The sequence below is a fragment of the Lynx canadensis genome, chromosome A2, assembly GCF_007474595.2.
Source record: "Lynx canadensis isolate LIC74 chromosome A2, mLynCan4.pri.v2, whole genome shotgun sequence".
NCBI lineage: Eukaryota > Metazoa > Chordata > Mammalia > Carnivora > Felidae > Lynx > Lynx canadensis.
The window spans coordinates 16,842,708-16,869,025 of record NC_044304.2 but is presented as its reverse complement, the minus strand read 5'-3'; the positions used below and the strand labels follow the sequence as shown (position 1 = coordinate 16,869,025).

The 26,318-nt window shown below is 45.2% G+C and overlaps 1 protein-coding gene across 5 annotated transcripts in view; it reads left to right on the top strand.

Annotated features, from left to right (window-relative positions):
- SMARCC1 (SWI/SNF related, matrix associated, actin dependent regulator of chromatin subfamily c member 1) overlaps positions 1-23,185 on the top strand; it is a 176,955-nt gene extending 153,770 nt beyond the window's left edge. For 4 of the 5 annotated variants that reach the window (XM_030306471.1, XM_030306466.1, XM_030306465.1 and 1 more), the window contains 3 exons: positions 1,184-1,445; positions 18,409-18,585; positions 20,808-23,185. In XM_030306471.1, coding sequence (XP_030162331.1) covers positions 1,184-1,445; positions 18,409-18,585; positions 20,808-20,905 — 537 coding nt within the window. In that variant the 3' untranslated portion in view covers positions 20,906-23,185. Of the gene's footprint in view, positions 1-1,183; positions 1,446-18,408; positions 18,586-20,261; positions 20,545-20,807 lie in introns of those variants that run through there. The other variant, XM_030306468.1, reaches the window with a different exon arrangement.
- Positions 23,186-26,318: the final 3,133 nt, after the last annotated feature.

The window sequence follows — 26,318 nt, the reverse complement described above, 5'->3', positions numbered from 1 at the left end:
ATTGAAAATGGTGAGATCGAACATTATTGGAAGGAAATAGATCCGTTAACCCTCCTTAAAATCTTTACACTTCTTCGAGAAATCTGGATTTTTATTTTTTTTCATGTTCAAGTTGATTTTCTTTTTCAGGCCTGAATCAAATCAATTTTGATAGCATATGAGGTGTGCTTCATCCTCTGAACTACTGTCAGGCATATGGTTTCTGGATTTCCTGGCACATACAATTGCTTATTTCTCTTTATTTTAACTTGGGTCCCAGAAAGATTATCTTGAGTATTGAAATGCTTACATTCTTTAAACCAAGATTCATGCACATCTTTATTTAGGCATCTGAGATATTCTGTGAGTGTGTCACCCAGTATAATTTTGGGTACTTGAAAGCTAAGATTTGCAGTGGCACTGTCAAAGCTCCACAGAGAAAAGTGTGTGTATTTGCAGCTAAGGCCACATCCACTGTCCAGAGGATTTAACTCTGTGTCATGTTCTAAAATAGTAACCAGGGGCATCTGGGCTGCTCTGGCAGTTGAGCATTTGACTTTGGCTCGGGTCATGGTCTCACGGCTAGTGAGTTTGAGGCCCGTGTCAGGCTCTGTGCTGACAGCCCAGAGCCTGAAGCCTGCTTCGGGTTTTGTGTCTCCCTCTATCTCTGCCTCTTCCCCTACTCATGCTCTGTCTCTCTTTTTCTCAAAAATAAATAAAACGTTAAAAAAAAAAAAAAATAGTAACCAAAAGATCATGTCCAGAAGAGAGCACCTGGGAAGGTTGTGTGGACTTGAAATTTTAGCAGTTGAGGGGACTATTAAAAGGACAGGAGAGGCTTGTTTTACCTGGAGAATATTAAAGCAGTCATGGAAACTATTTTTACATATCTGAAGGCCTGCCAGAGGATTACATGTATACTGGGTGGGCCCAGAGAACAGTTAACCTCACTGGGTGAAGGTTGTAAAGAAAGGCAGACCTTGTACATAACACAAAGACCTTGATCTTGTTAACAAGTGTCCAAGTGGAAATCTGCTACTCAAGAAATAATGCCTTTTCTCACTGTAGATCGTGCAGGAGGTGAGGTGGCTATGTACTGTGATGCGGTATAGGGAGTTCAGGCATCAGGTAGGTGTCCTATGTGTCATCCACTCCTGAGAACCTCTCATGGTGTCATTTCTCTTTCCTTTCTTTTTCTTAACAGTTAGAACAACAGAGGCAGCAGTTGCTTACTGAACGCCAGAACTTCCACATGGAACAGCTGAAATACGCTGAATTGCGAGCCCGACAGCAAATGGAACAGCAGCAGCATGGGCAGAACCCTCAGCAGGCACACCAGCACTCAGGAGGACCTGGCCTGGCACCACTCGGAGCAGCGGGGCACCCCGGCATGATGCCTCATCAGCAGCCTCCTCCCTACCCTCTCATGCACCACCAGATGCCACCACCTCATCCACCCCAGCCAGGTGAGAGGCACACTCTGCTCACAGACAAGACTGGGTCATCCCTGTGGCATAGCATGAAAGGAGCTAACCTTTCGAGACACGAACTGTGACTGTCATGTTCATTGTCATCCAGGTCATGGTAGGCAAATGAAATCTGGTTGTATAGCCACCACCACATAATGCCTGCCATGTTCTGTTCCTGATGTGATGCCTTTCCTTGGTCAGTCTCTTAGTGGCGGACAGATCCCATAGTTCCTTAAAAATTCATCCTTGGATTATCTACATTTTTTTTTTTTTAACTTACAGGTTAAACTTACAAGTCTAACTAAAGATAGACACACACAAAAAAGCATAGTGCCATGAATTCTTATGACCCAGCTTCAATACCCATCACCTTTTGTGCCATTTTAAACTTTTTGTTATAGGAATCTTCTATCATAGACAAAAGTAGAGAGAATAGTATAATAATCCTCCCTGTATACCTGTTGTACAGCCTCAGTTATCAATATTTTATCTGTTTCTCCTCACTTTGGGGCAAGAAATAGACTTCAGAATGTATCTCTAACCAATGGAAATCTTACTCTTTAACATAACTATCATGACACCCGGTGAAAGTAACCATAACTCTTAGTAGCATTAGCTGAATGTCTTTGGATGCTTCATTTGTTGGAATCAGGGTTCAAATAAGGTCCACACATTGTATTTGTTCTCTTAAAACTGTTTTAATGTGGTAACAGTTCACCTCCCCTCCTTTTTTTTTCAAATGTCATTCAAGTATTGAAGAAACTAGGGTTTTGGCCGTGCCTGCATGTCCCCTTTAGGTGCGTAGTGCCATTTTGTATGTTCTTCTCCCCACTTCATCTCTCTCAACACCTCTCCCATAATCCAGAGGCTTGCTCTGAATGTTTTACCAGGTTCAGGTTCACTTTTTGGGAGCTGGCAGTTTTACTGTAATTTCGGTTGTCTCTCTTGGTGACAGTAGGGTTGGTTAGTAGTTCTGGTGTTGTTAGGCTGGTCGATGCATTCCCCATCAGACTTCACCAAAGATTTTACCTGCCTTTGAGAATTGCTTTGTAGATCCGCTGTTTAAACCATCAGGTGTTGCAAAATGGTGAGATGTCTAAGTTGATTATTCCTTCTGCATTTATTTCTATGTCTTCTTCATTTATTAGCAGTGATTCTTTAACTTAAAAAAAATTTTTTTTTGGGGCGCCTGGGTGGCGCAGTCGGTTAAGCGTCCGACTTCAGCCAGGTCACGATCTCGCGGTCCGTGAGTTCGAGCCCCGCGTCAGGCTCTGGGCTGATGGCTCGGAGCCTGGAGCCTGTTTCCGATTCTGTGTCTCCCTCTCTCTCTGCCCCTCCCCCGTTCATGCTCTGTCTCTCTCTGTCCCAAAAATAAATAAACGTTGAAAAAAAAAAATTTAAAAAAAAAAAAAAAAAAAATTTTTTTTTGGTCAGTCATTTAGTTATCCTGAAAATGAGTCCTTACAGGAAAGACTGAGTAAATGCTTCATCCTTTCTCTTTATCGGTTACATGGATAATGAGTTACTAACCACTGCCGCCTGCACCAAAGGTGACAATAAGGGGTTTCCCCCCCCTGTTGTGTGTATATGTTTTTAGTATTGTGAATTTACATATTTTTGTGTATTTTATGTGTTTTAATCTATTATGGACATTATTCTTGTTGATGCTCAGATTGTTCTGTCTTTAGCTGACAGGAGCCCTTTCAAGTTGGCAACTACTTGCCACCTTTTGACCACCTTGAAAGTTGATCTCACAGTCCTTTTAAACTTACCTACCCAAAACTACCTACCCACATCTTGAAAACCTAAAACGTACCTTTCATTTCAGCTTTTCTTCGTGCTCCCCCCTCCCCCAACATTTCTTCCCTCTGCGGAGAGTAGTGCATATGGGTGTGTGCCGTATGTCACTTTGCTCAAGTAACAGTCGTCCTGGAGGGTTTTCGTAATTACCCTACAGCAGCGTGCCAGGTGTCTAGCAGAGCCCAGGCTTGTGCTTCTTGGGGTGGGATGCAAATTCTTTGGCCAAGGCATGTAGAAATGAACTAAGGTAACGGAAAGTGACCCTTGGAAGCCAAAGAAGGTCCCAACATGACTAATAGATGACAAATTTTCTAAATCTGCTCACGGAAATAACCAGGCATGTTCGCCTGAGGAAGCCATGACTGAAAAAAACTATGATCTGGCAACTTGTATTATCAACATGGATCTTTTAATTCACAACCCAAAACATGTTTTAGGTATTAGTTTTTATTGGCTTTACCCCAGGCTGGGGCTGGGTTGACTTCAGTTGAGAGGCCTTCATTTCGCACACACGACTCTTAAATGGCCCCTGTGGAATTTATAACCCACCATCAGACTTGCCACTTGATCTACATGATATTTGTGGATGTAGTCTTTGGGGTCTGCCCTGCTCACAACATAGGATCCTTCTCCCTCAGTCTTTCTGTCTGCTTGAGCATATCTTAAATTCTCTGTATGAGATCTAATTTTCTTCAAAGTTAAACTTTCAGAAGATACAAATGCTTAACAGAATGAAGACCACAAAGTGATTTTTTAGAAACAGTAGTTATTTTTAAAATTTTGTTCCTAAAGCTACTGGGTTAAAAGTTCACTGTTGCTACTTGGTCTCGATTCTGGCTGGTGTTAAGTGGCATCATCCGCAGTAACTGTTCACCGAGGACTCCTAAAGAGCTCTAACATCTGCGTCTAGCTCATAAAAGATGGGAAGAGAGATGCTGCCTTCTTCCCTAAATTCACGCCCTGGTGAGGACAAATGTTTGCATGCAAGGCCTGTCACCTGTATTGTTTTCGCTCACTTCACAGTTCAGGAACTATGCGTGCATGGTGAGGACCACGTGACCTTGCATGGTGGAGCCGGGATTTGTGCTGGGCTCCATCTGATTCCAGAGTGACCCCACGATGCTGCCCCGTGACAGCACTAAGAGGGGGCTTACAGCAGATTCAGATACAGCTATTTCTCTTAGGGAGACCGTGCCAAAGGAACTAGAGTTCATAAAAATAGCCTTTAGAATAGGAATAGGGCGTTTTCTCTTTTTACTTTCTCACAGAAATAAGCTTTTCTTCAGTGAATTTTAAAGAAAAGGATCATTGCATGTATGTGGAGACTGGTTTTTTAAAAATCTGTCATGAGATCATCTTTTTTTCTTACAATTTTTTATTGAAATAGAATGTACCTATGAAGAAAAAGGTACAAATCATGAGTATTTAGTGAGTTTTAACAAAGAGAATATGCCTGTGTGACCAATACCCGGAAGCCCCCATGATACTCCTCTCAGTCTTCTTTCCTCCAGGACCAACAACTGTCCTGATTCCTACCAGCACAGACTAGTTGGGCTGGTTGTGAGTATTATCTAGAGGGAATCACACAGTGAGTTTTGCTTCTGTCTGGTGTTCGTTCTTACAGATGGTAAGTGTTGCTCTGAACATATGATAAACATAGGTATACATTTCTGTTGTGTGTGCCCCAAAGTACCTAGAATGGGTCATAGGATATGTGTATGTTCATATTAGTAGATGCTGCCAGTAGTGTTCCAAAACGGTTCTGTCAGTTTACATGCTAGCAGTGTGTGAGAGAGTTGTAACAGCTCAACGTAATTGTGTTGTGGGAGTGTTCTGGAGTTCAAATGTAAAATGAAATCAAGTGTGTTCAAGAGTAAAATTAAGAACAATAAATTGAACCCAGTAGTTAAAAGTTGCCTTCATGTCACCAGTTCAGAAAAAGCTGGTTGTAACAGGTGAGTCTGGTACACCATAGACTAGCAATCCACTAAAGGGGCCTTCAAAGCAGGGCAGGTAAGGAAGTGGGTAGTGTTTTAGGTGAAGTTCAGCTTCAGTCTGATTTGCTACAGGTGTCAGTTAACTCTGAGCTTGGTCCTTCCAACTATTGTTTCCCAAGTTCTAGAAAAGTTTACACACCACAGCATTTATTTTAGGAGCTGAGGATAATTATCCAGGTCAGTTGGCTAGCTTTTAGTGTTTGGCCAGAATTTATAGTCTGAAGGAAGGGGAAATCAGCCTCTGAAAAACCAGCAAGGTTGGAGAAGTGGTGAAAAGGTCAAGACAGATTTATCACTGGGTGGTTAATTTGTCCAACCTTCTGACTTAGAGTTGGTATAATTATGGAGATAAATCCCACGTAAACTTTTCTCCACAAAACTGTCTGTCAGTGGTAGAGCCCGTAAAAATAGTGGCTCAGTCTCATGAATCTGCCAGGCTGTCAGATGCATGGGCCTGGTCCCCAAAGTGGCTGGTAGAAACCCATACCTGCATATATTGCATTTAGTTTGAACCTCTGCAGTTTTCCTCCTCTACTACCCCTTAATTCATTCAGATCCTTAGAATTGTGTATAGAAAGAAAGTACTGTCTTCATGCTGTCCTTGCTCTTCCTTGGATCTTATTATTTGGAAATAACTTAGGAGCTCCAGCTGTGTGTGTGTTTTGTTCCTGTCTCTGACAGAGGGTCCCAAGTTGGTCTGTTCCCTACCAAACAAAAAGGCAAAGGAAGTATCTGTAGTAGTGTGTTTCTGGTGTACAGTGGGCAAATGGAAGCTGGAGGTGGCCCCAGCCATCTTTGTACATCCTTTAGGTTTTGCTAATCTGATAAAATACACACCACTGCATTTCGTCTTTTCATTTAAATTGGAAAACTGTGATTTCATGAAGAGATTTCTAAATTAAAGCCTTACTAGTACTCCCTGTGAAACTACCATCCCAGATGGCACAAGTTGAACAGTCATGATAGCAATAAGTTTTTGAGCAGGTACATAGTATCCTTTGACCAGGGTATAGTGACAGCACATGGGGAACCAGGAGAGTGGCCTGGGTAGTGACTGCTGCTTCCTGAGGTGTTCTTGATTGTGCTGCTTACCTGAGCCAAGAGGGCACCTCTGACTGTGTGGCTCTCCTTTATTTTTTTTTTTTTAACTTATTTATTTAAATTCAAGTTAGTTAACATACAGTGTAATATTCACTTCAGGAGTAGAACCCAGTGGTTCATCACTTACATGTAACACCCAATGCTCATCCCAACAGGTGCTCTCCCTGATGCCCATCACCCATCTAGCCCGTCCTCTCACCCACTTCCCTCCAGCAACCCTCAGTTTCTCCTCTGTATGTAAGAGTCTCTTAAGGTTTGCCTCTCTCTCCATTTTTATCTTATTTTTCCTTCCCTTCCCCTATGTTCATCTGTTTTGTTTCTTAAATTCCATATACGAGTGAAATCATGATATTTGTCTTTGACCTCTTTCGCCTAGCATAATACACTCTAGTTCCATCCACATTGTTGCAAATGGCGAGATTTCATTCTTTTTGATTGCCGAGTAATATTCCGTGTGTGTGTGTGTGTGTGTGTGTGTGTGTGTGTGTGTGTGTGTGCCTGTCCATTCATCAGTCGATGGACATTTAGGCTCCTTCCATAATTTGGCTATTGTTGATAGCACTGCCATAAACATTGGGGTGCATGTACCCCTTCAAATCAGCATTTTTTTATACTTTGGATAAATACCTAGTAGAGCAATTGCTGGGTCATAGGGAAGTTCTATTATTTTTTAATTTTTTGAGGAACCTCCATACTGTTTTCCAGATTACATTGCCACTAGTTTGCACTCCCACCAACGGTGCAAGAGGGTTCTCCTCTTTCTGCATCCTCACCAACATCTGTTGTTTCCTGAGTTGTTACTTTTAGCTATTATGACAGATGTGTGGTGCTATCTCATCATGGTTTTGATTTGTATTTCCCTGATGGTTGAGCATCTTTTCATGTATCTGTTTTCCATCTGGATGTCTTCTTTGGAAAAGTGTCTATTCACGTCTTCTGCCCATTTCTTCACTGGATTATTTGTTTTTTGGTTGTTGAGTTTGATAAGTTCTTTATAGATTTTTGGATATTAACCCTTTATCTAATATGTCATTTGCAAATATCTTCTCCCATTCCATCAGTTGCCTTTTAGTCTTGTTGATTGTTTCCTTCACTGTGCAGAAGTTTTTTATCTTGATGAGGTCCCAGTAGTTCATTTTTGCTTTTGTTTCCCTTGCCTCCACAGACATGTCTAGTAAGAAATTGCTGTGGCTAAAGTCAAAGAGGTTACAATTTTGATGGTTTCCTGTCTCACATTTAGGTCTTTCATCCTTTTTTTTTTTTTTTTTTTTTTTTTGGTATGGTCTAAGAGAGTGGGCCAATTTCATTTTTCTGCATGTTGGTATCCAGTTTCCCCAGCATCATTTGCTGAAGAGACCATCTTTTTTCATTGGATATTCTTTCCTGCGTTGTCAAAGATTAGTTGGCCATATAGCTGTGGTCCATTTCTGAGTTCTGTACTCTTTTCTGTTCATCTGTTTGTCTGTGTGCCAGTACCATACTGACTTTGTGATGATTATGGCTTTGTAATACAGCTTTAAGTCTGGAATTATGATGCCTCCAGCTTTGGTTTTCTTTTTCAACATTACTTGAGCTATTCAGGGTCTTTTCTAATTCCATACAAATGTTATAATTTTTTGTTCTAGCTCTGTGAAGAATGCTGGTGTTACTTTGATAGGGATTGCACTGAAGGTGTAGATTGCTTTGGGTAGTAGAGGCATTTTAACAATGTTTGTTCTTCTGATCCATGAACATGAAATGTCTTTCTATTTCTTTGTGGCTTCTTTAACTTTTTAAAAAAATTTATTTATTTACTTTAAGAGGGAGAGCACGAGCAGGGGAGGAGCAGAGAGAAGAGATGAGAATCCCAAGCAGACTCTGTGCGGATAGCACAGAGCCGATATGGGGCTCAAACCCACGAACTGTAAGATCATGACCTGAGCCAAAATAAAGAGTTGCACGCTCAACTGACAGAGCCATCCATGCAGGTGCCCCTTCTTCAATTTCTTTCATTTCTTCAGTTTCGTTCTATAGTTTGCAGCGTACAGATCTTTTATCTCTTTGGTAAGGTTTATTCCTATGTATCTTACGGTTTTTGGTGCAGTCATAAATGGCATCAATTCCTTGATTTCTCCTGCTGCTGCTTCATTATTCGTGTATAGAAATGCAACCAATTTCTGTATGTTGATTTTATATCCTGAGATTTTACTGAATTCATGTATAAGTTCTAGTAGTTTTTTAATGTTTATTTAATTTTGAGAGAGACAGAATGCAAGTGGGTTAGGGGCAGAGAGAGAGAGAGGGAGACACAGAATCCAAAGCAGGCTCCAGGCGCTGAGCTGTCAGCACAGAGCCCGACGTGGGGCTCAAACTCACGGACTATGAGATCATGACCTGAGCTGAAGTCGGACGCTCAACCGACTGAGCCACCCATGCGCCCCAGTTCTAATAGTTTTTTGGTGGAGTCTTTCGGGTTTTCCAAGTAGAGTATCATGTCATTTGTGAAGAGTGAAAATTTGACTTCTTCCTTGCCAATTTGTATGGCTTTTATTACTTTCTGTTGTCTGATTGCGAAGCTAGGACTTCCAGTACTATGTTGAACAACAGTGGTGAGTGGACTGTCCTGTCATGTTCCTGTGAAGGTCTCTTTTAAATTTTTTTTTTTTTTAATGTTTATTTATTTTTGAGAGAGACAGAGACAGAATGCGAGTGGTTTAGGGGCAGAGAGAGAGGAAGACACAGAATCCAAAGCAGGCTCCAGGCTCCAAGCTGTCAGCACAGAGCCCGATGTGGGGCTCGAACCCACGAGCTGTGAGATCATGACCTGAGCTGAAGTTGGATGCTCAAGCGACTGAGCCACCCAGGCGCCCCAAGTGAAGGTCTCTTTTAATGTAAAGTGGTCAGTACTCCCAAGGACTTCAGCCTATTCTTTTTTTTTTTTTTAACGTTTCTTAATTTTTGAGAGAGAGACAGACAGAGCAGGGGAGGCACAGAGAGAGAGAGGGAGACACAGAATCCAAGCAGGCTCCAGGCTCTGAGCTGTCAGCATCAGGCACAATGCAGAGCTCAGACCCATGGACCTTGAGATCATGAGCTGAAGTTGGATGCTTAACCAGCTGAGCCACCCAGGTGCCCCAGGCCTCGGCCCATTCTTAAAGGAGCATGACGTGTCAGTGAGTTGAGTCAAAAGGAAATGACAAAAATCTAGTACATAGGTGTGGTGTAAGCTCTGCCCTCCTTTCCCCTGGGCATTTATAGTAAATGAAGCACTCTGGAATTGTCATGGATCTAGAATGAGCTGCCTGCATTGAGGAAGCCTCTGTGTGTGAAAAGGAAAAGGACACACTGGCTTAAATACCTTTATGGTTTCCTCATGATTAATAGTAGAAGAATTTTTAGAAATGCCTTAAAAAACCAGAATAGGAATTGGTCTGAATTGATGAGAACTCAGACATGGTATAGATGATGTTTTAATGATAAAACTAGAATTAGTAAAATGTTGGTTGTTTAAGGAAATTTCCACCAAGGCATTAGTCACTTGACTTTTAAACCCCCAGGTTAGACTCACGTACACAACCCTACCCGTGAGAAACGGTGCTTAGGAAAGGATTCCAACCAGTCATCCCTTCCCAGCCCACCCCCTGAACTCCCAGCCCCACACCAAAAAGGAAAAAGGAATGGCTCATCACATTGGCCAAGTTTTTAGTATCTGCTGGGCCTTCAGTCCTGCTTGCGTCACGTGGATAACAAGGATCCTGAGCCACTTTCCGGAGTAGCAGGTTCCCCTTACAAAGAGAACAGAGGACCCAGTCTTCAACAAAGAATGTCTGTTGCAGGCGCGCCCCCCCCCCCCGGAAGCTCTGCAGAAGGAGGAGTCCCCTAGGAGCCTGGGCTTCCCCTCACTTGGCCCCGATTGTGTTATTTCCGTTCTCCGGGGCACTCAGCCAGTGGATGTGTTGTGGACAGTTAGAAACGGAGCAATGAAATGTGTTCAAGATTGGAAATTCACGAGTTTCCTTTCCTAGTTTCATGTTCTTCTGCCACCTGCCTCTCCCATCCCCAAAAATAAAAATCCTTAAATATTCCACCAGGCATGTTGGGTATCATGCTTTAGTAAAAGAGCTAATAAACCTGAGAGAGTGTGAGGGATTTTTCCACTAGGCTAAACCTAATTTTAGCAAACCTTTCCATTTTTCAGGCTTTGGATGCCTGCTGTTTTTGGTGTGTGTGTGTGTGTGTGTGTGTGTGTGTGTGTGTGTGTGTGTGTGTGTGTGTTTTAGAGCTTGTATGTAGGTCAAACTCCCACCAGTTTTTGCTTTGATGCTGCTGTCTCAAAGCCTCATGTCGTCTGTCTCTCTCACCTCCCTCTCTACCAGGGAAGGAGATACCTGAATTTTTTTTTTTTTTTCCTGGAAGACACATACAAGTGCACCCTTTTTTGCTTCATAAGGTCTACTCCTGTGCATTTCATGTTCATGTGGGCCAGATCTCTTCCTGTTTAGTAAAAGGTCATGAAAGTACTTTCAGACATTGTCATCCTTGTAAAAGTGATAAGAGCTTTGTCAGACACCAGAAAGAACACAGGAATGTTTAGATTTCAAGAGGACAGAGTTTGTATTTCGAGAAATTGATTCTGTTCTCTTACCAGTCCTCTTAAATTCTGCCCCATTTCAAATTTTATGTTAGAAAACATCTTTTCCAAGAAGAGAGCTCCTCCATCAAGGTAAGGTAGTATAGGTGTTAAGGAAAAGAGAACGAGCCTTGGGAGCAGACAGACCTGAGTTTGAATCTTCTCTGTCTCTGTTCTTGGGATTTGGGGCCAAATTACATAGTCTCTCTGAGACTTCATTTCCTTATCTTGAAACTGGGCTCTTTCTGTCTTCCAGTCTGCCTGACAGCCCAGAGATTTCAATGAGATAGCTGTCATTGCCTGGCAAATTGTAGACCCTGACTGAGAATGACATCCTTGTCTCCCGCTATCTGTTCCCTAAATGCATTGCCCTAGATGCACCCACACCGTGAGTTGTATAGTGTGACAGCAGTAACCTCTGGATGGATATTGACTGCTCTTCATGCCCCTTCCTTTCCTGAGAAGTGTTTGTCTGCCTAAGTAGAAGTCAACTATTTTTCCTCTGATCCTTCCTGTCTGCTGCCACCTCTCTCAAGGAGCTATTGTTCTCTTGTACCCTGTACCTCTGTGTCTCAGTGGCTTTCTTGCCCTGCTATGACAGGAAGGTAGGAAAACTTTGGTTTTCAGAAGGCTTCAGGATTTAGATCAAGAAAAAGAAGTTTTTTTGCAGCCATTGGGTTTATGCCCTGGGAAAACCCTAAAGCTGCCCTATCACAGCTTGTTGCCGTAAAGAAATAGGGAAATAGGTAAACAGGCCACTGCCACTGAGCACCTAGCTTCGGAAATGGCACCACTGGGCCCTGATGGCAAGAGCCTGCAGCCATAGCCCAGTGCATGTTGGGTAGGCATCACCTCATGGGTCTGTGTCAATCTGCAGTCGATTCTCCTCTTTCCCAGATTGTTTCCTGAATAGCTTGTTTCCCTGCTAGAACTCCCACACCGAGCTGCTGGTTGGAGAATTGTTTCTCTCTGGAGCTGGGTGTGGGTCAGAGAACTGACCCATCGGTTTAGTAGCAGCATCACTGCTACTAAATCACACAGTCTGCTGGACAAAGGATGGATTCCCTCCTTCAGACCCTCATCCACAGGGTGCACTGCAGTACAAACGCCATCTCTGGAGCCACAGTACCCAAGTCAGATCTGGGCTCTCCTGTTTACACACTTTATGACATTGGCGAGTGACTCAGTCTTTATGTCTTCCCCTTTCACAAACTTGGTGACTTAAAACAACAGACATGTGTTGCCTCCATTCTAAGAGCTATAAGTTCATAATCTAGGAAGGCTTGCTCTCTTCAGGGGTCTTAGGGGATAGTCTCTTCCTTGCCTCTTCCAGCTTCTGATGGCTGGTGGCATTCCCTGGCTTGTGGCCATGTGTCTCTTATAAGGACACTTGTCATTGGATTTAGGGCCCATCAAGATAATCCAGGGTGATCTTCTCATCTCAGGACCTTTAACTTAATCACATTTGCAAAGATGGCTGCATTTACAGGTTCCAGGTATTGGAACATGTCCATATCTGTTTGGGGGTCACCAGCCAGCCCACTGCAGGGGGCCAAAATGTGTTTGTTAAATTAAAAACTTACTGCAGGGGGCACCTGGGTGGCTCAGTCAGTTAAGCAGCTGACTTTGGCTCAGGTCATGATCTCCCAGTCCGTGAGTTCGAGCCCCGCATTGGGCTCTGTGCTGACAGCTCAGAGCCTGGAGCCTGTTTCAGATTCTGTGTTTCCCTCTCTCTGACCCTCCCCCGTTCATGCTCTGTCTCTCTTTGTGTCAAAAATAAATAAAGTTTAAAAAAAAAGAAAAACTTACTGCAGGAAGCAGAGCGGTCTTATAATAGCAAAGAAGAAAACGTGGTGACTGGAACTAAAGTATACACCTTAATTGTTTTGTGTGTTTTTGGTTTTGTTCTTTTAAGTAGGCTTCACACCCAGCACAGAGCCCAACACTGGGCTTGAACTCACGACTCTGAGATCAAGACCTAAACTGAGATCAAGAGTAGGACACTCAACCTACTGAGCCGCCCAGGCACACCTGATTTTTATTTTCTAATGCTGACTGTTCTGTTAAGTCCTTTCACATGAACTGTTTCATTTGAGCAAAGAATAGTATGATAGAGAATTTGATTTAGAGTCAGAAGACTTGGATCTGATACCTCTTACAAATTCTGTTTCCGGTCTATAAAATGAAAATATTTGCTCTCATAACATGTTGGAAAAGCCAGTGACATAATAAGGCACTATAACAAGCCATTTCCTTGATGATACAGAAAGTCATACGGTGAGAGGGGGCAGATATCTAGCTTCACTCTATATAATCTGCAGACCGAGGCTCTGGGCATCCTCAGTGACTTGCCCAAGAACACTCGTCTCAGTTGGGGTGAAGTGGAAGTAAGATCACACTGTTTAGTTTTCCAGTCTGGTTAGTTCCATCTGTACTTTCCTTGTTGAGGATGGTACTGGGTGGCTACTGACAGGGATGCCCACTGGTGATCCAGGAGGTGGGGCAATCTTGTCCTTCATGTCAAAGCCTAAAGCTCTGGCCTGCTGAAAATAAGAAGCAGTTGGGACTGCACAGTCGTGTATCCTGCCATTTCTGTGATCACATACCTGCTTGCTCGCTCTTCTTCCTCCCTCACCAGGACTCGTTCTGCCCTTTTTTTGTAAAGGCATGCTTGACTATTGCCTTCAGTTTCCTGGAGAGAGATCTGAGAAGGGCAGGCAAAATGTTCTTCCCGCTTGCTTGAGGCCTCTTGTCCAGGTTGAATTTGGAAGCAGGAGGCAGCTTGTACCCACTGATAGACACGGGCTGTATTGGCTGGTCTAGCACTTGGCTTCCATTGACCACAACTCCATGAAAAGTGTTTCATCTCGAGGTTAGAATTGAGAGGTTGGAGGGGTGCCTGGGTGGCTCAGTTAGTTCAGGTCAGTTAGCTCAGTTAGCTCAGGTCATGATCCCAGGGTCGTGGGATCAAGCCCCACATGGAGCTCTTCTGCACATGGAACCTGTTTGAGATATTCTCTCTCTCTCTCTCTCTCTCTCTCCCTCTCTCCCTCTCTCTCTCTCCCTCTCTCTCCCTCCCTCCCTCCCCCTCTCCCCCTCTCCCTCTCTCCCTCTCTCCCTCTCTCCCTCTCTCTCCCTCTTCCTCCTCCTCCTCCATTCCTCCCCCCTCCCTCTCTGCCCCTCTCCCCAACTCATGCTCTCTGTCTCTCTAAAAATTTTAAAAATTAAAAAAAATAATAAAAGTCCAAGGCTTAAAAGCGGGCCTCCTGCCTTCAACAACAAAAGTCTGCTGTCTCCCTGTCACACCACCAGAATACCTTTAACAATGACTTGTAGAGACTTAGACTCCAGAGCAGATGGTGACTTTTAGTAGTGGCCTAGTTCGGGTACGTGGCAGTAGAGGTGCTGGAAGAGCATCTCCTAAAAGTCACAGCCTCTTGAACAGCGGCAGAGGACTGGCCCTGACTCAGAAGTCTGGGGTACTGCCCGTGGGAACCTTCAAGAGTTCGGTACCTTCCCTGCACCCCACCTCATCACACTCCACTCACTGGGTGGCCAGTCCCATGTCTCTCTTTCCCAGAGCAGGAGTCCTTGCCTGTCCTGTCCACTTCATCCCCGCTGCACTCTGCCCGCTGAATTCTTCCCTGTATGCTTGCCCTCAGCCTTGCTCTCTCACCCAACCCCAGGTTGCCTGTGGGGTGCTGTCCCCCACCCACCCCTAAGCTCCTACTCTTATCTACACTTCCTGCCCTCACACAGCCCTTGGTTCTCTGCAGAAGCTTTTTTTCTCTGCTTTAGGCTCCAACTCCTCTGTATCCCTTCTGAAAGCTCTCCACACAGGCCATGAGCCCTACATTCCTCCCTCTTCCAAAACCTTTCACCAGGGGCCACTTGGGTGGCTCAGTTGGGTAAGTGTCTGACATTAGCTCAGGTCATGATCTCACAGTTTGTGAGTTCGAGCCCTGCATGGGGCTCTCTGCTGTCAGCACAGAGCCCTCTTCAGATTCTCTGTCTCTTTCTCTCTCTGCCTCTCCCCGACTCATGCGTGAGCGTGTGTGTGTGTCTATCTGTCTGTCTGTCTGTCTCTGTCTCTCTCTCTGTCTCTCTCTCTCTCTTAGAAATAAATAAGTCCCCATTCTCTGTGCAGGGCTCATCCAGCCCCTTTGCTGAGTCCTATCAGACAGACCGTGGGTAGCATGGCCCTAACCTGAGTATGTTTTTCTTAACCTTTTTGAGCCTGCTGCTCCTCAGCGAAGTGCAGGTGATGGGTAATAAAGTGATGCAGGTACCTCAGGGAACAGCAAGTGGAAAGATGCTACAACCAAGTGGCAGCTCTCAGGAGTAATAGGAGTGACACTCATGTTATTTTCTGATTGCTTAACTCAGGCTGGGCCTTGTGCTTAGGAAAATCTGCTGTTGTCCTATCTCTAATCCCCTCCTTCAGTTTATTGCACATCATCTAAAATCTCAGGTCATCCACAAGATTGTCTAAGTTGACTGGAAGGTTCCAGGTGTTTTGGCTTGCTCCTTCTGTTGTTTTCCTCTTCCAGCACCCTGCTACCCCTGTATGTCTATGGGATGTATGATGTATGACATATTCTTCCTTTCATCCCCATTTCATTCCCTAAGTTGATAGGCTCCTCATCACTATCTGTATGTGTCCTCGCACTGTGGTATGGGCACCCAACAGCATTTGGCTCTGATGGTCAGTTGGTATAAGAGTGGGTGGCAGTGTCAGACCAGAAGTAGGCCCAGTAGCTGCTCTTGCCTCCTCTGAAGCGATTTGACCAAGCTGTCCTCCAGTGGATGGACCTTGGAGACTCCTCTGCTGGGCTCTCAAATGATTGCATTATAGAGCTCAGAAAGGTGGGCCTCAGGGCCCAAAGCTTGCTGTCCCGTTTATTCTGAGGCACGATGTTGGTATACTTTGCTTTACAAAAATTGTCCCCCAGAGACAGTAGACCACTCTTCCCTGACCCTTGAACCTCCGGAGTTCTCTTCACTGCTACCCCTGTAGTGAGGGCCTCCTTTGTCTGGGTCCTACCTAGGTCGGAGAACAGACACTGGAAATAGATGGTGTGAGGCTTGAAGCTTTGTACGTCTTTCTTAAGACAGGGCTTTTTCTAAACAGTGACAGAGGACATCCCTTAAGTTGTCTCCAGTACTGCTCTGTATGTTTTATTTTTTTATTATTTTTTGTAATGTTTATTTATTTTTGATAGAGCACAAGTGGGGGAGGGCAGAGAGAGAGGGAGACACAGAATCTGAAGCAGGTTCCAGGCTCTGAGCTGTCAGCACAGAGCCTGATGCAGGGCTCAAACTCACAAACTGAAACCATGACCTGAGCTGAAGTCAGACGCTCAACCGACTGAGCCACCCAGGCACCCCGCTCTGTCTGTTTTAATTGACCATTAGCTATCAGATAGTCCCATCTCCCAAATTTTCCAAGATTGGACCTCAAGCATTCTTACTTCTAGCTGTCTCAGAACTATGTCTAGAAACCTGTATTTAATTCTTTCTTTCTTCTTCTTTCTTCTTTCTTTCTTTCTTTCTTTTCTTTTCTTTTCTTTTCTTTTCTTTCTTTTCTTTCTTTTCTTTTCTTTTCTCTCTCTCTCTCTCTCTCTCTCTCTCTCTCTCTCTCTCTCTCTCTTTCCATTTAGAGAAAGAGCACGTGAGTGGGGGAGGAGGGCAGAGGGAGAGGAGGGAATCCCAAGCAGGCTCCATTGCTCAGTGCAGAGCCTAACTAATGTAGGGCTTGATCCCACAACAGTGGATCATGACTGAGCCAAATTGAGTCAGACACTCAACTGACTGAGTACCCAGGTGCCTCCTTTAAATTTGTTTAAATTTTTATTTGTTTCTTAAAATAATCTCTATGCCCAACATGGGGCTCAAGCCCACAACCCGAAGATCAAGAGTCGCACGCTTCACTAACTGAGGCAGCCAGGTGCCCCGAAACCTGTATTTAGTTTCATACAGCTGACCTTACAGAGATACTGAAATCCCTAGATTTATAAAAACAAAACCATAGATTCTCTTTCCTTATTCTGTAGAGACTATAATTTACCTACATGTATGTAGAGTTCATATGCACATGCAAAAGAGTGCTTCAACCTTGGTTTGTCCCCATTAAACTAGTCTCCTTTGCTTGTGGCCCTTTAAAACCAAGCCTGGCAGCCAAACTTCTGAGTTTAAGAGAAAATACTCATATCTAAAGCAGGATTGGCAAACTACAATCTGCAGACCAAACCTGGCCCATCTCCTGTTTTTGTACGGACCACAGGCTAAGAATGGTTTTTACAGTTTAAATGGCACGGGTGGGGGACTCAAAAGAAAAATATTTATATCATATGAAGATTACATGAAATAACACATTTCAGAGTCCATAAATATTTGAGACTCAGTCTCACCTATTATCTACGACACCCGTATGCCATCTGTAACTGCCTTCATGCTACCTACAGTGGCAAAGTTGAAAAGCACCTGGGTAGCTCAGTCGGCTAAGTGTCCAACTCTTGATTTCGGCTCAGGTTATGATCTCACAGTTCATGAGTTTAAGCCCTGCATCGAACTCCCCACTGACCGTGCAGAGCCTGCTTGGGATTCTCTCTCCGCCCCTCCCCTCTCCTTCAAAACTTAACTAATTAGTTAATAAGAAAAGCTGTGAACAAGACCATATGATCTGCAAGGTCCAGATATTTACTATCTGGCTCTACAGAAAATGTTTTCTGAAAGTCCTGAAGGCTCAGTGTGAAACTGCAGACAAGGAGGTATTTTACTGTTCTTGTGTATAGTGTCTCCGTTTGTCAATTTCAAACCGGTAGAAAGAGATGAAGGTATTATCCATTTTTCTTGCTAATCCCCCACAACCACCACCACTGTGGTTCTCTGGGGCCAGTGCTTCATGGTGGGGTTTTGAAGGAGAAACTTTTTTGTGGACAGGACTTGGAGATTCTGGTCAGAATCGCTTATAATGTTGATTTCAGTTGTGACCAGTACCTTTTCAGATATTTCCTCCCACAAAGCCCATGTGTAAAGCTCATTCTTAACTGAGCTGCTATCCTCAGACTGTGCACTGATGTGCTGTTAAAGTCCTCTCCATCCCCCGTGGTCTGTCCTTGGTATTTTGTGTCCTCAGGAAGATGTATGACCACTGTCCACCCAAAGTAACCAAAATGACAGCTTTTTTTTAGGGTGTTTTTCTTGTAATGATTCTTCAGCTGCCTGCCTATATCAGTGTTTAGGGTAGTCATTCACTCCATAGATGCCCCATTATCCTTCCTCCTCTTCCAAAAAATGAAAATCTGGGCATAGAGATTATTACAGATTATTGTTCTTTTGGTATTTCAAATCCTTTGGAGGGTTAGGTATTTGTATTTAGCATTCTTGGGCATTGAATTGATCCCTTTCTTCCTAGTACACTTACCTTAATACTTTAAATCTCTTTCTACAGGTCAGATACCAGGCCCAGGTTCCATGATCCCTGGGCAGCCCATGCCAGGCCGCATGATTCCCACCGTTGCAGCCAACATCCACCCGCCTGGGAGTGGCCCAGCCCCTCCCGGTATGCCTCCAATGCCAGGAAACATCTTAGGACCCCGGGTACCCCTCACGGCACCTAACGGCATGTGTAAGTAGCGTGGTGGGGGGAAGCATCACCCTAGGGTCTCTCTGGGAGGGCTGGAGACAAGGGACAAAGGCTTTGTTCTCTAGATTATCTATAGTGTGGCAGGTCCGTGGACAGTGCAGCCTGTGACAGGGATTCCAGAAGATCGATCTGTGGTCCATGCTCTTCACCGCCCCTGATGAGCAGGTGCACAGGTGACAAGTGCAAATGCTTGCAGCATTTGGCTGCATGTGCCATAACCTTTGTGGCCTGCACTCTCGACACTGAGGTCTGTGGGGAGGCCAAAAGGTCATTCCTCACCTGCTCCTATTTAAGCCGGTCTAGCTTGAATCTTATTAGACATACTGAGCTGCTAGTTGTTTTCCTACAGGAGCCTCTATGGACACAGGTTTCAAAATTGGAGGGTCAAAGAAAGAAAAAAACAGTTTAGGGCAGAAATAACAAGTTTCTCATATCTAATCCCGGATGGCGGTAGTAGCAACTTAGACTAAGGAGGGAGTATTGAGGGGCTATGTCGAGAAGGAACAGGAGGTCCCAGCAGACTCCATGGAGAAGACACAGTGTGTGTCTGGCAGGTGTGTGAAGCCAGTTCCTTGCTCTCCCCCAGTCCTGGCCTCCAGAAGACTGCTTCAGAAGCTCTGACCTGTCCTTTACTCCTGTAGATCTTCTCAGAATGGTCCCAAAATGCAGTCAGTAGTGGCCAGATAACCCAGCCACGTCTTTAGTCCTGGTTCATTTAGATGTTCACATATGTGCCAAGGAGTCAACTCCTATTGACGGTACCGAGAGCAAGGTCTCAAGAATTCCTAGTCTCCAGGAGCTGTAGTTGGGAAAACAAGAAACGAACAAGTGGATAGTGGTATACAGGATTTACCACAAAGTGCCTGGAGTGCGCTGCAGCGCTCAGGGAGGCTTCACAGGGCCAGGAGGCAGGCTGCACAAAAGCTCATCTCCTTTCTCTCTGGGCCCCTAGGGACTAAGATAGTGTGGGAGCATGGAAGAAAGCCGTGTAGCTGGGTATAGGATCATGACAGTAGAAAAAATGATCTCCTTTGAGTCCCGTCAGGTTGTAGTATATGGATCTTCTTTTCCTTGGCAAGAGAACCTTCACGTCGTTAACTTACAGATGGTAGGCAAATGTGTCAGCCTGCCAGGAGACTTGCCCATTTTGCCATCCCAGTTGCAAGAGCTGATATCACTGGTCTTTACCACTGTCCAGGATTTCATCCTGAAGGGCCGTCAGGGGAGCACCTTGAGAATATGGAGGGTTTCAGGTCCCCACTACCTGCCACAAGTGAGTGTTTCAGGGATTCTGAGCCACTGACTTGGCTGTTGGGTACCAGGCAGGCCTCCTCGGCCAGGGTGCTTCCTCCCTTCAGGCCTTAGTTCCCCCCCCCTGAAAAGAGGACTCAAGAGATTTGACCAGTGGGCTCTCTCTCAGAGCTTTGAAGAGCTTTGGCAGTTTGGTGGCAGTCTCTTGGGGGGAAGGTTGGATGAACTGACCGGTGAGCAAGGCTGTGCTTGAATTATTTATTTGTTTCATATGTTTTTATTTCTGACAAAATCAAGAGGTTTTAAAAGCCCTGGATTAAATAATCTCTAGGGTTCCTTTGTACGCTAAGCAGCTAAAGTTGAAATAGGAAAGAGCCCCAGACACTGATACTAATTGTTCCCTTCAGGACCTGACCTAGTTTTGGCCAAAAATCCAAGGACTGCAGTTCAGGAGCTGTGGGGCATCCCAGGACTGTCCACCTTGTGAGCAGCCGCCTCGAGTGAAGCTCTCTGGCCCTGGTGGAGACACTTAAATCAACAAGAAGTTATTGATAATCTATTTTGTGCCCACCTAGGCCAGGCACTGTGAGAGAAAGAAGACACAGAACTTGCCCAGGAAGGAGCTTATCATTTAACTGAAGAAATAACAATTAGAACCATCAAAATGCAATAAACTCAAAATACACTTAAGTTCTGACAAGGTCTGGAGTGATTCTTGGAAGGGGTGGGCCTCGCCTTGGAGGAGGTTGGGACAGATTCAGACACCCCAGCACCTGAGCGGGGACCTGGAGGGCCAGTGAACCTGAACTGCGCAGTGGCAGCAGTGCCACAAAGTCTGTGTTAATTGCCTGCTGCGAGGAAAATTACTTCCCGTGGCATTTCTCTCTGAAAGGGCTCTTCCCCAAGCCCTTGCGTTTCCAGCAATGACGAGTCCCTCTTGGCTGTGTTTGCAGATGCCCCTCCGCCGCAGCAGCCGCCACCGCCTCCGCCGCCCACGGATGGAGTCCCTCCGCCTCCTGCTCCAGGCCCACCAGCCTCGGCCGCCCCCTAGCCTGGAAGATGCAGGCCGCGTCCACGCCCGGCGCCACCGGCTGGAGTGCGGATGACGAGACTTGTGTTCCTCAGCTTCCTTGGGTTTCTTTTAGGATTTTTCTCCTCACAGCCCCAAGCACGCATCCCATATTTCCCCATTCCTCTTGCCAGCCCTCTCCATGCTCTGACACCTCTTGTGTTAGTTCCTCAGCCAGTACACAAGGAGAGGCTTATGGTGACAGTGTGCCCTGGTCATCCTGACAGTAGCCCGCATCCCCCACAGCCTGGTGTGGGGTATGCGTACAGTTTCTCCGCAGGTCCTGTCAGCATTAGATTTTGATGTCTGTCATTTTGGCTCCCCCACAGTTTTTTGCTTTGTCTTATGTGGATAATGCTTTATAATCATTATCTTTTTTTTTCTTTTGTCATTGTTGCTTTAAACGAGAGCATCCTAAGTTAATAGGAACCAAAAAAATGGTGATGGGCAGAGGGAATAGCCAAAAGGAACATACCTAAAGGCATTATAAGTGACCTTATTTCTGCTAACCTGAGCTGAGATTGGTGCTGATGGTGAAGTTTCATGAGACTTTTGCCCCACACAGACTCACCAAAATTCGAAGAGATGGGGAAGGGACCCCACTGATTTTATTCCCAGCGAGGACCATGAGGGACCTCCACCCTGAGTAGCGGAACACGCCCCTTCAGTCCCTGGTAGGGTAGCGCACAAGCGTTAGAGCAGACCCACTCCATCCCTGGCCCACCGGTTTGGCTTTCTATGCAGATGGTTTGTTGGTTTGGGGGAGGGATTTGGGGAGGCATTCCTTAGTTCCCTAGACTAGCCAGGAAAGCTGTAGGAGTCTAGGGCAATGACTATCGAATGAGTCTAGTCCACTATTCACTGCTTTGTACACTCATTCTTTTTTTCCCTCTTTCAAAAAACCTTTAAAAAGGAAAAAAAAAGAAAAAAGTAAGTAGATAGTGCTAAACATTCTAGCTCATGGAACTTGGTTAGGATGGCTGGGGGTTCAAGTCCCCAAACTACCTCTTGCAGTCCAGGGTGAGTGGGGTTTAGTGAAGCGGTACTTTAGGTTTGGGATGGGATTGGAGAAGTGGGGCAGGATCAATGGCCTCTCATACCTTCTCCCTTCCCTTTCTGAGATCTCACATTCCATCTGTCAGGGTTGTCAAGGAGATGCTGGGGGTACCAAGGAACCCAGTTGGCAATCAGAGCATCATGCTTTTGAGGGCTGGGGTACTCGGAGTGGGAGATTGGAATGCCATTCCAGAGGAAGAGCGACAAAAATGCCTTAACTTGAGCCCATTTCAACCCCTGCTGATGAATGACTTGAGAGTTCTTGGTTTTCTCTTGTCCTTCCTGCCTTCTATCCTTCTGTGGATGGGGGAAGGGTGTGTTTGGTGGAGCTTGATTTCCAAAGCACCTGGCCTCTTCATGTCACACTCTCAAGTGGCAGTTTCATTATTTAGAATGCAAAGTGGAACACCTTTTGGGTATCTTTTTCTATATATTCTGTAAAGCTTTACATATGAGAGGATGTAGGGAGGTATTTGTAAAACACCTCAACTTTTTCTCTTAGTATCAGAAAGCAAAAAAATAAATAAAACCACAATTAAAATTTGCCTTTCAAACCCTCAGGTGTTGCCTCTAACCAGGTAGCCCCGGTTAACATCAGAGTACTGGAACCAAGGAGACCTTGTTCCTTTTGTGTGTGTGTTCTAGACTCTCGGAGTGGAAATGAGCTCGTTCCTGCTGGAGTTTGATTCCAATGCATTTGCCTCCAGAAAGATCCCAGTGCCTTTTGACAGTGGCCAGGGTTTTTTTTTCCCCTATTTCCTGCCAGTCTTTCCCAAAGGAAACTCATTCCAAATACTTACCTTTTCCACTGGGTTCTTAGAAGGAAAATGGAATTCTGGTTCATACTGTGGTCCCTTGTAACCTCAGGTCTTTAATGTGATCGCTTTCAAATTTAAAAGATCCAGGTGGAAATATTTTTACTATGCTGGTAACAATTCTACAGAATACCTGAATTCTTAACACTGTTATGTTTCAATATAAGTGGTGACTTTTTCTTTTCATGTCTTTGATCTGGTTTCGTTCCTGTAATACAGCCACCCAATTTTGTGGGGGGGGGGGGGTGGGAATAATACGTGGGGTTTTTTTTGTACAAACGTGTTTCTCAGTGTGGTGTTATTTTGGAGAAGGGAGTTTTGGAAGATTGGAGGAAATTGATCAAGAAGGCCTAATCTCCCTTTTTCAGTGAATAAATAGAACGTTTCTGGATTCTAGTCCCATTCTCTGCATTCACCCATCAGTCTCTTCATGTGTCCTATGAAGAACCTAAATATTCAGCCCCACCCAGTCCTGGTCAGCAATTAAAGTTCAGTGATTCGGGGCCTCCTGACTGACCATTTCATGACACTTAAGGAGTACACAGTTAAATGTGCCTTGCCCACTGTTTGTTTCCATGGTAAAAATGAAGAAAGGAGTATGGCCAACATCCTGACCCTGCCAAGAGAAGAATGAGTAGTTTTGCTTTGGCAAGCTAGAGAATGTCAGGATGCAGTGTAGACAGCCTCAAGTTGGAGGCAGGCCTTAAGGGCAGTTAATTCTGTGAACCTTGATACACTTTTAAGGACAGCCTTTGAGCACCCACAGATGCAAACCCTGTGCAGAAGACAGAAGCCATTGCCTTCAAGATGCTTATGAACCCAGTGAGGCAAAAAAAGTGGAATCTGGGTCTGCAGAGAGGTGAACGTTCGGCTTCTCCCAGAAGTGTGCCGGGCCAGTTGTGCTTTGCTTTCGGACCTGTTCTGACTCTTCCCTCCAGTAAGGGGTGTTCAGGCCAGCGGGGTCCCCCAGAGTTCCATTGCTACCCTAGGGTGATGAAGGAGGTTAATCCTTGATCCAAGTTAAAGACTGGTTTATAAACTTGAGTGTGAGTTCTATTTAAGCGTACAGGACATGCACAGTCAATCTCTCCACAGTCTCCTCAGATCCTTACTGTGGTGTGGTTCCCCCAAATGTGATTAAGGACAGCAGTTTTCCAACCTCAGTATGGATCAGGGTCACCGATAGGATTTTTCGCATGCAAGCAGCTGAGCCCCGCCCTCAGAACTGATTCAGTAAGTCTGGAGTGAGTTCTGAAATTTTGTGTTTTTAACATATTCCCAGGGGATCCTGATGCACCTGGTCAAAGGACCACCCTTTGAGAACCACTACTTAGGAAGGCTGTATGGTAGAGCAAGATCTGTACGGTTCCTGACAGTCCATCCTATGAGCTCCATTAGCCCAGTTAACATTTGCAGGCATTATGTGCCAGGCATTGGACCTTGCATGCCATGAAATAATAACTATGAATAAGGTAGGCAAGGCCACTGCACTCCAGGCTGCTTAGGCTCTTATGAGGTGGAGGAATACCAGACCCAAAGTAGCTAGTAAGAAATAGGATTTTTTAGAGAGTGCCAAGTGTTCCTGAAGAAAAAGAAACGGTTGTAATTGAGCTTTCTGGGGGGGTAAGGTAAATAGTCTGTGAATTGTATGTGCTTTCACAATTTCTGTCCTGTCCTGTCCCGCTGGATATGTGGTAACCTGAGGAGGGTTCATCTTTCCAGGAAGACCTCATCCTAATAGAGCACCCTTTTGTCTGGATATGCAGTGCCAGCCCTGAGATGTCTTTATGGAAACCCCCTGCTTTCTGTTCAACCGTTCCTGGACATGATGGCACTTAGTTGCTCCTGTTGACGGAGGACTTCTTGGGGACAAGGTCAAAGTACTTTGATCCCCTGTTAATGGGTTATGTCCAGCCAAGAAAGTCACCTTGCAGAATGGGATGGAAGCCCAGGAGCCCTGATGTTGGGTCTCCCTGTGAATGCCCCCCCTGGACTTCATTTCCCTGTGGCTTGTTTTTAGGCCTGCCACCTCTCCTATTAGGAAGCACCCTTTGACCCTGAACTTTGAAACCAGAGCTGAGACAGTAGTGACTAAAGGGGGAGAGTCCTGTGAATCAGCTTAATCAGAGGTTCCAAAAACAGCTGGAGCTAGCTCTCCCCGCGGATCCCCCAGCCCTCTCCCAACTCATGAGACCCCAAGGAGGGAGAGCCTTTTCTGATCCCCTCTTCCTGTTCCTCACCTGCCTTGAAGAACTAGAGCCATCTTTATTCTCTTGTGTCCCCAGAGGCCTCTCGAGGACCTTCCACTACAGACCTTTAGGGTATAGCCTTTGCAGACTTCAGCAAAATAGTCATGCCTTAATACAGCACTGTGACCACCACCTTCAGACAACTGAGGAAAGAAAATACCCCCCACTCTCTTCTATGGCAACCTCCCACCTAAGGTGCTCTCACTACCACCAGATGGTTCCTGAGGGAGTTAGGAAGCAGCAGTGACATTGGATGGTAATAACCCCGTTGCACAAGCTGATTTCCATGGCTGATTTGGCCCTGCCACTTACGGATTTCCCATGGCCATCCAGATTGACTGGCATTCCTTTTTCCGGTCTGCTTATTGTACAGTAGCTGTGGGGTTCCTGAGAAGCACTTGGAGAGGTCGCCAGCTGGGAGAGGCCTAGTTGCTCCATATCTGATGCTGTGTTGGCTTGTGCTGTGTGGCTTTCTCCCAAATGACTTGGCTTTAGGGTAATGAAATTCAGGGGCTTTTGCAGCAGTCTTGCAGCAAACCCACTGCCTGCCTGGACAAGATGCCCACCTCTAAATTGTCACATGCTTTTCTAGGATCAATACTTGTACAATTGAGAAGAACCCAGTTCCTGCGTGAGGAGGTGGTTGTCAGCGCAAATAACTCAAGTCCCTGGCCCTTGGTTCTTCCCTTCTTCCTGGTAATAGTGCAAGAAGGTCCACTACCAGCAGCCCATCCTCCAAAGTGGTCAGAGCTGACTGCCCTGCAGCCCAGAACTCTCCTGGCAGGGGAGAGGCCATGCTAGATGGCCCTTTCTGACTCTGACTTAGGACATGAGTCTGGATTATTGTCACACTCTACCCTGTTAAGAAATCATAGCATTAATGTTTCAATGCCCAGGTGTGGGTGTTGGGGTTGGGAAGAGAGGCAGGGCTTCCATTCTGCCAAGTGAGGCCTGACCTCTGCATCCTGATCACTCTTATGAAATGAAGCAAGAATGAAAAGGTTTGAAATCAAGATCTTAGCATAAGTCCTGGCCTTACCAATCTGTGTCAGTGTGCAAATGTGCAAAATGGTAAGGTATTTGTAGCATGATGGTGAAGAACGAGACAAATTAAGAGTACAGTACTAGGAAAACTAAAATGACAGTAGTTACTACTGAGGAACCATGCTGCATCCTGTCCCGATGAAAGTATGTCCCAGCCATGGCAACCAGAGCAGCTCCTGCCCTGGACAGCCCCCTAGTTAAGCTAGAGGCTTTCTGTGCACATGGAGGCAG